The following is a 12611-nucleotide window of genomic DNA, read 5'->3' as shown; positions in this document are numbered from 1 at the left end:
CCTAAGACAGCCTAGTGAGATGGCCCAGCGGGTAAGGGTGCTTGCTGCCAAGCCCGATGACCTGAGTTCGATCCCCGTGTGCCACATGATGGAAGAAGAGAACTGACTCCTTCAAGTTTTTCTCTGAGCGTTGTGCATATGGGCACGTGCTCCCATGCATGTGTGAATGCATATACACACAAAATTTAAAAAATTTTAAGCAATTCTTTTTACTGTATGTGCACTCTTGAGAGGATGCTGGTATTATTACAAATAATACAAAGTATGGCCTCAGTTTAGAAATTTAGCATCAGTTAGAAATGCTATGACGATGCCCTCTATCGGCCGGAGAGAACAGTAAGAATGACAAAAGGATGAAACAGGAGTCATTAGGACAAAGTAAGGGGCCTCCGAAGAAAGTTTCCTGCGCTTGCCCTATTTCCCAGTGTAGGGGAGAAAGTGACGAATGCTGTTCTGAGCAAATGGGCCACAGTGGCCACAGTCGTCTGCAGACAGGTCACGAGGTGGGCGGTGGGCGGTGGGCGGCTGCCTGTGTGTGAGGCAGCCCAGGGAAGGCCTCCACCAGGGAGTGTGAGCATCTGACACCCTGAAGCACACAGGGTAGAAAGTAAGTGAGATGCAGGCTGAATGTCTCAATCCCAACCCCCCAGCCCCAAATGTTCGAAAACCAGAAACAGTTTGAGAGCTAACACAATTCCTCACATGGAAAAACAAAAAACAAAAAACAAAAACAACCCATTCTTTACCTGGGCCTGATGGTTTGAACCCAAAATAGAGACACCAAAAATGCCGCATTAATATTGTTTGCCTTCAGGCTATGCGCATAAAGCAGCTACGAAATGTAAATGCATTTTGTGTTTAGAATTGGGCCACATCTCCAAGGCATTCCATTACGCATAAGAATGTGGAATCCAGACACTTCGGCTCCCCAGCACTAGCGCACCAAATACTCAGCCTGTAGATACTAAGTGTCTGGAGTCCAAGTGTGTTTTCTGACTCTCCCCTAAACTTACACTCACATCCAGAGCTGCAAAAGTGAAGCAGTACCTGCAAGTGCCCAGTAGGCGGTGCCCACGCACTCATTTAGCAAGACAAAGGCCACCAGGGACATGCCTCCATTCATCATGCCCACCAAGAAGCGAGTTACTGCAAAGAATTCATATGAGGGCGAAAATCCATTTGCGATAGCAAATAAGATGTCAAAAGCAAAACCTGGGAAGAGAGAAACAATATTCAATGACCCAGAAGCAAAACAGCACTTGAAGAAAATAATAAATTATATTCATCAGTTTGTAAAATAAACCTTTGTAAACTTAAATGTCCTGAGATATGTTTTCTTATTTTTTTCTACCAATTTGCCTTGAAAATGATGAAGAAAAACCAAGGCCTGCTTTCTTTGTTTTACAATTTCTGTCAATCACACACCATTTTCAGTTATTTGTAATAATGCTAGAAACTGAAAATCCTCGCTCATATTCGGCCTGTCAAGACAGCTACGCCAGGTCCTATAGAGCTCATTTGAAATAAATCAACACAGAAAAATACAGGGAAATGGAAGGGAAGGCTGAGGCAATCCTTCACTGCTCTCTTTAGATGCAGGGCAGACATTACAATTTGGGGGTTGCGGAAAGCACTGTCCAAAAAAAAAAAATGTCTTTAACAAAAATATCCGGTCTTAGCCAGGTGAGCTCATTCCAGAAATCACTTGGCCAGAGTCAGCACTAGTGCAGCGTGGCCTCTCGCCAATGTAATAAACAGAAGCTCTCTGTCCACCTGCGAACTCACGGAGAACTTTAAGGAAATAACCTCCCTTAATATTTCCATAAGAGTCTTAGGAAAATAAAGCCCCTTGTTCAGTGTACGATATGGGGACAGATTACCTGTGAGATAGACTTTTTTCCGTCCAAATCGATCTGAAAGCTGACCAAAGGAGATAACGCCAACAAACACACCGCTGAAGAAAAAGGAGCTGGCCGCACTGACTTTGTAAGATCGGTTGGCAATTAAAAACCACTAGAAGGAGAAGGAGGAGGAGGAAGAAAACAGAAAGGGGACAATTTAGCCTGCAGACAGCAATATATGCAGTGAACCAAATTAGTCTAGTATACAGCCCAGACTGGGACACATCACTGCATCAACAACCATTAGCCAGAATCTGGTATGACATTCATCTTAGACAACATCCAAGGAGACAGCTTCAGAAATACTGGAAACCATTACTGCCATAATATATTTCCAGAGTATTCTTCATATACTTCTAACAGAACTGAACGCAGCATAGAGTTGCTATAGTTGCCTATCTGACTGTTGACTGTGGCTTTATCCTGAGTCCTTGGCACTTTGTGGAGAGGAGAGACACCTTGCTCTATTTCTGTTTTTCTCATGCCTACACATCACAAGGCACATATGAAGTGATCAGTGAGTGATTCTGTCATTTAACAGATTAGTGTATTTAAAATTCCTTGAATATTTTCCTTAAAAAATTAAAAATAGGAAGTAGGGCTAAAGAGATGGCTCAGAAGTTAAAGAACTCTTGGCTGCTCCTCCAGAGGACCCAGGTTTGATTCCCAGCAGCCTTACGACAGCTGACAACTGTTGGTAGCCCCGGTTCCAGGAGATCCAATGCTGTCTTCTAGGTTCTGACATACGTGCAGGAAAAACACTCAGAATATGCCATGTTCATATACAATGGAATCTTATTCAACCTTTAAAGCTAATGCAGTCAGATTCATGCTACAACCCAGATAAACTTTGAAGACATTAGAGTAAGTGAAACAAACCAGGCAAGAAGGAATAAATACTGCATGAAGCTAGTCACATGAGGTACCTGCACCAATAGTGGTTACAGGGACAAGAGGAGGAGGAGCGGGGAGCCACTGTTTAATGGAATCAGACTTTCCATGCAGAATGATGAAAACCATCTAGAGATGGACAGCAGTGATGGTTGCAGGATAATGTGAATATACTTAAGGCCGCAGAATTATGCACTGAAACATTAAAACAGTCAGCTTTGTACCATGCATATTTACAACAGAAATTCCTAGAGTACGATTATCTACTGTAGGACAATTATGAGCTTAGATTCTGAGCAGCAGCATTTTCTGACATCCTGTCTAGTGATGGTTAGCACTAGAGACAAGTAAAGTTTGTCACAGAGATAGTAACCTTGGCAAGTACAAAGATATTCATAGTTCATCTTCCCAGTGCCCTTGCAGGGCCACCCGAGAGCCCGTCTCACCGAGAACTCTCAAGGTGGCACTGTTCTGGGCTGCCTGTCTCTGTTTTTATGTTACCCCTTCTCCAGCCTCCCATACTACTCATTAGGGCCCCCAAAGCACATCCAGTCTCTCTCCTTGCTCTGTATCTCCCATGAGCCTGGACTGACGAAGGTCTTGACAAGACAGTCTGAAGGTTCTTGACAGACAGGGCATAATATGTGTCAGAATGTCATATAAGAGTCACGAAGAGAGCTCTGGCATTTGGAGAAGAGTTTTGTTCTGCAAAAAGTTAGTTTGTTTTGGATACACAGGTAGTTCTGTAGAAAAATGTTCAGCTTAGGAGGAATGACTGTGGCGACATATTCTGAAATGGAAAAATGAGACATTAGATGTCATGTTGTTCTAGAGAAGACAGCTCAGTATCCATCACAGGGTCAGCCCTGCTCCTGTGACAGACAAACAGGACCACATGGAATTGTTTTTTAAGTACAATTACCCTCCTAATTCAGACACTTGTTATAGTCATTGTGTTCTTAATGCTCAGGTTTACGTGCTTTTAAAAACTGGCTTGCAGCTTGAGCCTTCTTTTCTCCGTTCTTTAGGGATTGCCGATCTGTTTACAAGGTGAGGGTACTTAGGTAGACACTGAGTTGGGTCTGTTAATCGGGAAGAAATGAATATTCTGTTGACTGTATTTACCAAATTTCTCATATCCACTAAGAAGGCTACAGTACTATCCCTCAGCAACTGAATAGCTGTCAACTTGGACAATGATTTTAGGAAGAAATGGCCCAAGGGACAGTTAGCCAGCAAATTCCAAATCCTGATTCTCAGACTGCCAGTTCCAAGTGTCAAAGTAATTTCTACTAATCTTTCTTCAAGTCAGTGTTGGTTAGGCTAATATACCCCCTTACTTCTCCTGGAATTCATTGAAGAATGACCAGAAAAACCGAAAAGCAGATTTTGCCAATGCTAACTAGAGAATGGCCAGCTAGAAGGTGGGTGTTTTAGTCAGGGTTCTACAGTTCCGTGACCTGAGAGTGGAGAGACAGGCCATCGACTGACAGACTTCCACAACCCTTTCCTGACTCTGTTTACATGTTTTGTTTTCAATTTTTCTAAAGTATTAAATTCTTATTACTTAGCTACCATGTGATCAAAAGGGTTTTACTTTGTCCAAACTCTACTAACAAAGTAAGACAGGACCCTGTATCTGGAAGACAATGCGCAGACTTAACTACCTGGAGAGGGCTGTAGGACGAGATCAACTGCTAGCTCATTCTCTTACCCTACGGCTGATATTTAGTGTCAGGATAAAACCCAAACCAGGAAATCACCAGGACACAAGAAATTAAACTATAACAAATCCAAATATAATGACCACCCTGACGTTCTCCGTAAACATTTTAATGAATCTTTAGATTTTAAAAATCAAAATGTCATTCAAGACCTTATTGGCTAGAGATTATTAAAGTGGTTCCTCCCTTATTTTTGTTAATGGCAGGTCGAATTTTAAAGCAATTAGAATGAATATTCCCTGTACACTAATTCATTTCAAATTCAAGAATCGCTTGCAAACCCAAAATATAAAAGTCCCACTTTGCATGTATATTAATAGGAAAGAAAGTCTTATAAAGACAAATATTTTTATTCCCTTATGTGGACTTGACTGAACAGTCTACATCCATTTTTGTGCAAGTGTTCTAATTACTGAATAGAATCCATGAGTATTTGTTGTATTTATTTCAAAATGGACTGTAAGGGCCTGGTGTCAAAACCAGATAGCACAGTTCGCTCAGCTACAGAAAATGGGCCTGAGAGGTGATCAGGCACAGTGCAGGCCAGAACCAGGAGCAGATGCCTCTACCATAAAAGATGAAAGGAATGTAAATAGGTCCAACACAGGTGCGAGCCCAGCACCAGGTGCTCAGTCGAGCCTTCCAGCTCTCAGAGAGGGGCCGAGGTGAGGAGAATGAGGGTGGACTTACTCTTGGCTGGGTATCAGTGACATGCTTGGGAGAGGGTTTTGTTCAGTCTTCAAGCTTGATTGCTTGCAGGCTGAGGACAGAGGGGATGATGTCCCAGTGAGGCACTGAAGTCTGGCTACATGGAGGGCACACCTACCCTGGTGGAAATACAAGTGTGGGACAGAGATGGCAAGCTGATAGCGGTGAGGCCCAAGATGTAAAAAAATCCTACTCCTGCATGCGTAGTAATAGGAAAGCAAGACCAGGAAGAAAAATACTTTTAGCCCCAAATGCTTAGTGAGCCAGACTGGCCTTCTAGAAGAGACCAGATTCAAGTTAGGTGTGGAGACCTGGTGTTCACGGGGTCTGAGTTCGGGAACAGGAATTACTACTGAAATAGACCACAGCAATCAAACACCAAGAAAAGCTTGCAGATGAGTTTTAAAGGACGTCATGAAATGTGTCTTTAGCATGTCTTGAATGCATGCTTTATGGAGATGTCAAGTCAAATCTATCATTTCTCTGACATGGCAGAAATATTATCATCTGAAAAAAAAAAAAGACCAATGTACTCGCTAAAATGGACTCCATGCTCAGGCGTAATTCTAAACGCAAAGTTAGCAGCCAAGTAATGAAAAAATACAGACATCAAGAGCTGTCAAACAGGCAGGCTGTACACTTTACAGCTGGATAATTAACCAACAGACTTTTCCACATTCTTCTTCTCCTGTCCCCACAGCTACTCTGCGCACAGAAATGACAACATACCGGGGAAAGAATTTCTATTTTTAGCCCTTGGCCTGTGTTCTATTCAGGAAACATGTAGGAAAATGCAACTATCAGAAGGAAATTAGGAATTAGTAGATCTTGTAACTTAGAGCAGCGATTCTCAACCTTCCTAAATTCTGTGACCCTTTAATACAGTAGTGACCCCACCATGAATTTACTTCTGTTGCTATTTTAGAACTGTAATTTTGCTACTGTTAAAAACTGTAATGTATATCTGTGTTTTCTGATGTATTTGTGTTTTCCAATGGTCTTAGGTGACCCCTGTGCAAGGGTCATTCAACTCCAAAAGGCTCACAACCCTCAGGTGAGAAGCACCGACTTAGAGAAACAGACTAAAATATTGCTAGAAAGTAAGAAGGGCGGGTGGTGGAGAATGCTATGTGGCCTCTGTGCTTAGAAGCAGAAGGCTGCTGGGAGAGAAAGAAGACAGTGTTTTAAAGTTGCCTTCCACAGTGGTTTTTACTGTAATTTTCCATTTTTTGGTTCGCCTTAAGTCCCAGGCTGTGCCTCATTCCATGGTATGTGTGTCTTAAATACAAATGCCCAATAAAGTTTCTGGTTTTAAACTGTGTTTGCATCACTGACTTGTGTGCCACACTCAGGTCTCCAGGTGACACCAGGTGCCATTATTTTCCTTTCACACTGCACAGTGTGGGGCCGCTCCATCCTCCCCCACTGCCCCAGTGCACAGAAGGGCCTCTCTACTAGCATTGAGAACTACAGTATGTGCAGCCTGACTCTTAGCAGCTCAGGGATGTCATAGGTCTGTCTGCTTCAGGTTCCCTTTGTGGCCTAAATGACCCACTCTCTCCTAGTTTATCCTCCTAGTTTATGGTGACATTTTATGGAACAGTAGTTGAGAGGTGTGGTCTCAAACACAGAGAGCCCTCTTTTTTTTCTTTGTTTTTTTTTCCTTTGTTTTGTTTTTGTTTTGGGTTTTTTTTTTTTGTTTGTTTGTTTCTTTTTCTTTTTTGTTGTTGTTTTTTGTTTTTTTCAAGACAGGTTTCTCCTGTGTAGCCCTGGCTGTCCTGGAATCACTCTGTAGACCAGGCTGGCCTCGAACTCAGAAATCCCAGAAATCCGCCTGCCTCTGCCTCCCAAGTGCTGGGATTAAAGGTGTGTGCCACCACTGCCTGGCTAAAGCCCTCTTTTGAAAAGGAGCTGTAACTGGAAAGCAAAGAGCTGTGCACAGCAGGCTTTGACAGGAATCCCCTCCCCCAGGGAGGCCTGGCCCTCTCTAGTTCTCCTTGACTTGGCCCAGGGCAGGTGATAACACTGCACCACCCACCTAAGAGCCTGCCTGGCAGGAGCTCAGGTGAGGGTGTGGCATCACTTTCAAAGGTAAGCAAACTTTTCTATTTGTGCCAGGAAGCCCTAGTGCTGTAGGGAGCAGACCTTTCTTTGGACATTGCTAGGCCTCCCCTCCTCAACCTCTCCATCACTGAACTCCTGTTCATCCTCTGTAACATTCGCACCCCAGCCTCACTCTCCTGAGCAGAACTGGCCCTCTCCCTGCCAAATCTTCCCACATTTTCTTCTGCATAATGCAGAGTGAGCCACACCTCCCCTGCCTCTCTCAAAAGATGCCCTGAGCTTCCTGAGGGCACACTTGAAACCTGTGTGCTAACTCACAGTGCCTGCCAACACTAATCAAACACTCCCTGAATTGTGTATGTAAGAGTGAATGCTACAGTCTTTCAGGCATCTTCACAAACAGAGGGCATTTGTTTCTGTGTCTGGCTGACCTTGAACAGGCTCCTCCTGCCTCTGCCCTCTGACTGCCAGGATTCCCACAGGTGCTGTGGTGCACCTTGGCACCTCTGCTTCCAGCCTTGCATTTTGAGTTTACTAGTATGCAGCACTGGCCATCTTACCTTCAGCGCCACTGAGGGGAATTTGGAGTCTGAGGGGCTGTCTTTTTTCTATAGTCCATCTGACATCTAAACCACTTTAAGTTTATCACGTGTTCATTAACACACAAGCATTTCTGCAAAGAACGATAGCCATCATCATACAAAAAGCAGTAGTGCCAAGGGTGGGCAGACAGTGGATCAATCAATCTGTGAGATAGGCAGTGACTCTAGCAGGCCAGAGAGCCATGGCACCCCTCACCTGCTGCTGAGTCTCCTCTGAAAGATGGACTTGTACCGGGGTCCAGCATATTTCACAAGTACCACCTCAGCTTTCCAAGAAATAGGGGCATACCCATGGTGGTTCAGTCCACCTGGCAGAAATGCAATGGCAGACAGCGGCAGCCCACCTAAACACAGGCAAACAAGACTGATCCAGCACCCTGCATCTCGAAGACACACTTTGGGAAATCCAAGTTATAGCAACCACTTTCATGTCAACTCCTAGCCCATGGATATTCCAAGACTGTGGAGTGGGAACAGACAGCAGTTTCCCAACACCCCAAGGAACGACCTTGAGGGCCCTAGAGGACCTTGAGTGGTTACTGATAGCAATTCCACACAAACATCATCACCAACCTCTTTGCCCTTGTCTTCTCCATAAAAATTACAAATGGCTTTGTGAAGGCAAACCTCACTCCGGGAACAGATCAGGTAATGAGAGCTCCCGAGAGTGGGGCGTACTTGGTCTGGGCATTTCCAGAGCAGTTTCATGGTGATTAACTAACTTGCTTCATTTCCATGTTGTTGTCACTCTGAATCACCACTTAATGGGTGAAGTGTGCAGGCGAGAACAGTCCACAGCACAGGCGTCAGGAAGCAAGACATTAAAAAAAAATTAGCCCCACAGCAATTAATTGCAATGAATTTTTCAAATAGTTTTAATACTCTGCCTTCTGACCCTGGGGTCTGGCTTGGGGAAAAATATATTAATCTCAAGATAATAGTCAGTCAACTTCAGCTCTTCAATATCCACAATGATATTAAAGATTCCAACCTTGTGCTTTTTGGTTGCAAACATTAATTAAGCATGATAATTGTGTGTCTCCATGATATTTGGTATTTTCTGTAGGAGTCGGAGCTCAGGGAATAATTTGAATACAGCAGGCAGCAATTTGCTACATAAATCCACCCCAATGACTATTAACTCGTTTGAGAATAGTCAAGACTGCTAGATTAGAGTATTTTTAAAAAATTAAATACCGTGTTAATCACATAACCTTTTATTCACCCTTACCAAGCCCTCCATAAAACAGTTCTTCAAGATCAAGTACAATAGGATGTTGGTGGAAGCAATAAACTGTGGATTTTAACATGATATCCTAGAGTGTGGAGGTAGTTCTGTGAGCACTATCTTGATATCTCTGTACACAGGTAAAGAGGACTTCATATTTTATTTTATTTGGATTTATTTAATAGGCTGAGGGAATGTGTGCCCTCAGGCATTTGTCAAGGTTTCTTAGTCTGACATGGGGCAGGCATCAAGCTCAGGACCCCAGGCTTAACAGCAAGTGCCCTTCTCTCAGCCACCATCATGCTGGTCCACGAACCTCCTTTAAACTTCAGTTTTTAGACTAAATAAGTCCAACAAGAGCCAGGTCTTGGACTATGCATACACCACAGACTGCTTCAGTGTGAAGGGGGAGCTGAGGTCGGATCAGCGCTGAGGGGAGCGGAGGGAGATGGGCTTGGAGCTGTACTTCAGCTGCTAGTGAGATGGAGCCGGCTTGGTGTGCAGCCATCACTGACCAGCACGATCGGCCTGTGCTGCCCACCATGGCTGACCCTATTCAGCAGCCATTAATCTGTGCTGCTGCCAGTTCTTGGCCGAATGGTGGTTTGGAGACAACAGGGAGGAGCTGGAAGCCACCTGTACCAGCCACATCAAATCACCGCAACAGACCTGGAAGGTGCCAGCCAGGGCAGCCTGAGAGCTCACACGTGGCTCACATCCTCTGGACAAGGAGACAATGCACATAGGGCACATGCAAATGCTGGACCTGACCCTGCCAGTAAAACAAGACTCTGAGAAAAAGAAATGAGCCCATGCTTTAAATGTAAGGCAGAAGAGTCCAGTTATGTCTTCCCGAATCTCCACCAGAAGAGAGGAGTGCAGCGCTGCTGGGCTCCTCCTGCAGAGGAGCAGAGGGCTTGTTCAGTTCCTGTTCACTTCCCTCCCATCCCCATCCCCTTTTTGTGACAGGATCTCATCTTCAGTCCAGGATGGCTTCAAACTCATAATTCTCTACTCCTTAAATTCTGAGGTTCCAGGCATGCTCCATCATACCCAGCTCTGTTCATTAAATGTCTCTGTGGTATTTTCTGTAGTACTGGGAAGCACGTTCCTTCACGTGGGTTAACAATAAAGCAGGGCAGAAGCCTGGCCTCTCCCACTGTCCAGGACAGGCTGTGTGTGCAAGACAGCTAGCCAGGCTCCCCATGTGTCCAGAACAAACACCCTAAGTCATATCTCCTCGGAAAAGGCAAGTGTGGAACATCATTCACAGCCAGTTGCTTCTTGCCGGCCTGCTCTGTGCCTCAGTAGAAGGTTCCCAGGAGTCAGGGAACAGGCTCCTCCCTTTACTAGCAGGGCATACTGAGCAAGTCCTCTGGCCACTCCAAGAATGCATTATTCTTGTGTCTCTATTTTTCCAAGAAGCACCCTCATGCAGGTGAGTGGCAGCAGGAAGGTATTCCTTTTCTTCAGTCTGTCTGACGCGTGTGTCCCACACTCTCCCCGTAGTTACCTTGCTTGAACGCATTATCACCAAACTGCCCCACCATATTTTCATTCCTTACTTCTTGCCACTTCTGTGAAGTTAATATACAGCTCAGGAGACTGAGTGACTGATTGTGTTTTTCAAGCAAAGGCTTCAGGAGCGAGGGGAGGCAGAGTGAGCTTAGACCTCTCTCCAAGGAACAGCAAAGTCCCCGCTCTTAGATATGATAGGGCTGGATCAATGGCCTCGGTAGTGAAAACGCATACTGCTTCTGTTGGGGGCCTGGATTCGATTCCCAGACACACTGCGCAGCTCACAACTGCCTGTAACGCAAGTTCCAGGGCACCCAGTGCCTCTGGCCTCTGCAGGCGCCTGCACTCATGCACACACACACTAGATACGCATACACCTATATATTAAAATAAAACTAGAACATCTTAAATATGACACTCTATTTAGGACATGCTTTAAAACTAAGGTTTATATGGAAAAGTGTTTGGAAGCCACTGTGTAATGGAAAGAATATGGAGTCACTGGATCCCAGGAGAGCAGCTTATCTGGGATATGGTTTAGGGCAAACACCTTGATATCTGTCCTAGCTACTCTTTGTACTGCTGTGATAAGATATGACAATCAAGGTAGCTTAGAGGAGAAAACGTTTATCTAGGGCTTACAGTTTCAGAGGCTGAGCTCATGACCACCATGGTGGGGAGCCTGGCAGCAGGCAAGTAGAGTAGCTTTGGGCCAGTAGCTGAGTGAGAGCTCACACCTTGACCATGAAGCAGGAAGCAAAGAGAGCTAACTTGGAATAGCACCAGGTTTTGAAACCTTAAAGCCCATCCTCCAGTGACATACCTCCCCAATAAGGCCACACCTCCTAACCCTTCCAAAACAGTTCCATCAACGGGGACCAAGCATATGTGCCTAAGGGGGCCATTCTCATTCCATTGTTGATTACACAGTAAGGCTATTGGGCTATGGAAAGCCTATAGTAGACAGCCTCTTACCCATGAGCTCGGAAGGCAGTCACATTGTCCGCCTCTCCATCTTCTCTTCTACCCATGAAACCTTCTGGAGGTTCACCTTTCCCCCTACAAGCTTGGAGCAAAGAATGAACTGTCTGGCCACAGCTGAGGGGCCTGCAAGCGTAAATGGGTTTCTGTTCCAGTAGGAGACAGTGTTGCCACCTGTACTACTTAATGAACAAAGCAGTCAGGCCATGGCCAGCCTTGCAAAGCATCATGGACCTACTCAGTCTGAGGCAACTGGTTAAGAGTTGAGATGCTCCATGGATAATCAAGACTCCAGACATCCTGTAGAGGGGCTACACATCTATATTCCCCCAACTGTGCAGCAGAGCAGCCCTCCCCTACCTCAGGTCTAGACACACCAGAGGAATGCTGGGGGTGTAGGCTCACTATATGCAGGGTAATTTTCTCCCTGCAAAAGAACTCTGAAGGTAGAATATTGATGCTCAGGCAAGAAAGGAACATAGCATGTGCCTTTCTGCCCCAGAAAGAAAGTAATTGCAAACCCATAGTCAAGATGAATGCTAGCATATACACCCAGATGTGGGCATCTAAGTGAGAATAAAAGAGACAGACCAGAATTGCAGGAAGAGAAAGAAAGGGACAGAGAGGAGGAGAGGAGGAGAGACAGAAACAGAGAAGCCCGTGGAGAGAACAGAAAATCGGGCCTCAGTATGCAACTCTGGCAGGCCTGGAACTACTCTGTAGACCAGGCTAGTCTTGAACTTGTAGCCATCTAACTGCCTCTGCCTCCTTAGTACCAGCAGCCCCTTCCTGTTTGATTTTCTTGTGGTATTGAGGATTAAAGGAACGTACCATCATGCCCAGCAAGTCAGAGAACTTATAACATGAAAGCTTTGCATGGAAGAGAAATAGGGAGCTCATTTCAGAGAATGCAATGGTGGAGAAAACTGGAGCCAGAATGACAGAGACAGGAGGAGACATAGTAAGGGGAGGGGAGGAGGAAGGAGCTGACACA

The 12611-nt window shown here is 45.0% G+C and overlaps 1 protein-coding gene across 2 annotated transcripts in view; it reads right to left on the bottom strand.

Moving 5' to 3' along the window:
* Positions 1-12611, bottom strand: part of Slc22a15 (solute carrier family 22 member 15) — a 56872-nt gene that overhangs the window by 30633 nt on the left and 13628 nt on the right. For both annotated transcript variants that reach the window (XR_007977443.1, XM_052179628.1), the window contains exons 3-4: positions 1881-2013; positions 1048-1212 (exon numbers count right to left, since the gene is read on the bottom strand). Coding sequence is in view for 1 of the 2 variants with exons in the window: in XM_052179628.1 (XP_052035588.1) it covers positions 1048-1212; positions 1881-2013 (298 nt within the window). In the remaining variant the exon portion in view is untranslated. The remainder of the gene's footprint in view (positions 1-1047; positions 1213-1880; positions 2014-12611) is intronic.

This window comes from Apodemus sylvaticus, chromosome 4 (genome assembly GCF_947179515.1).
Source record: "Apodemus sylvaticus chromosome 4, mApoSyl1.1, whole genome shotgun sequence".
In the NCBI taxonomy this organism is placed as follows: Eukaryota; Metazoa; Chordata; class Mammalia; order Rodentia; family Muridae; genus Apodemus; species Apodemus sylvaticus.
This window is presented reverse-complemented; position numbering and strand designations above follow the sequence as displayed.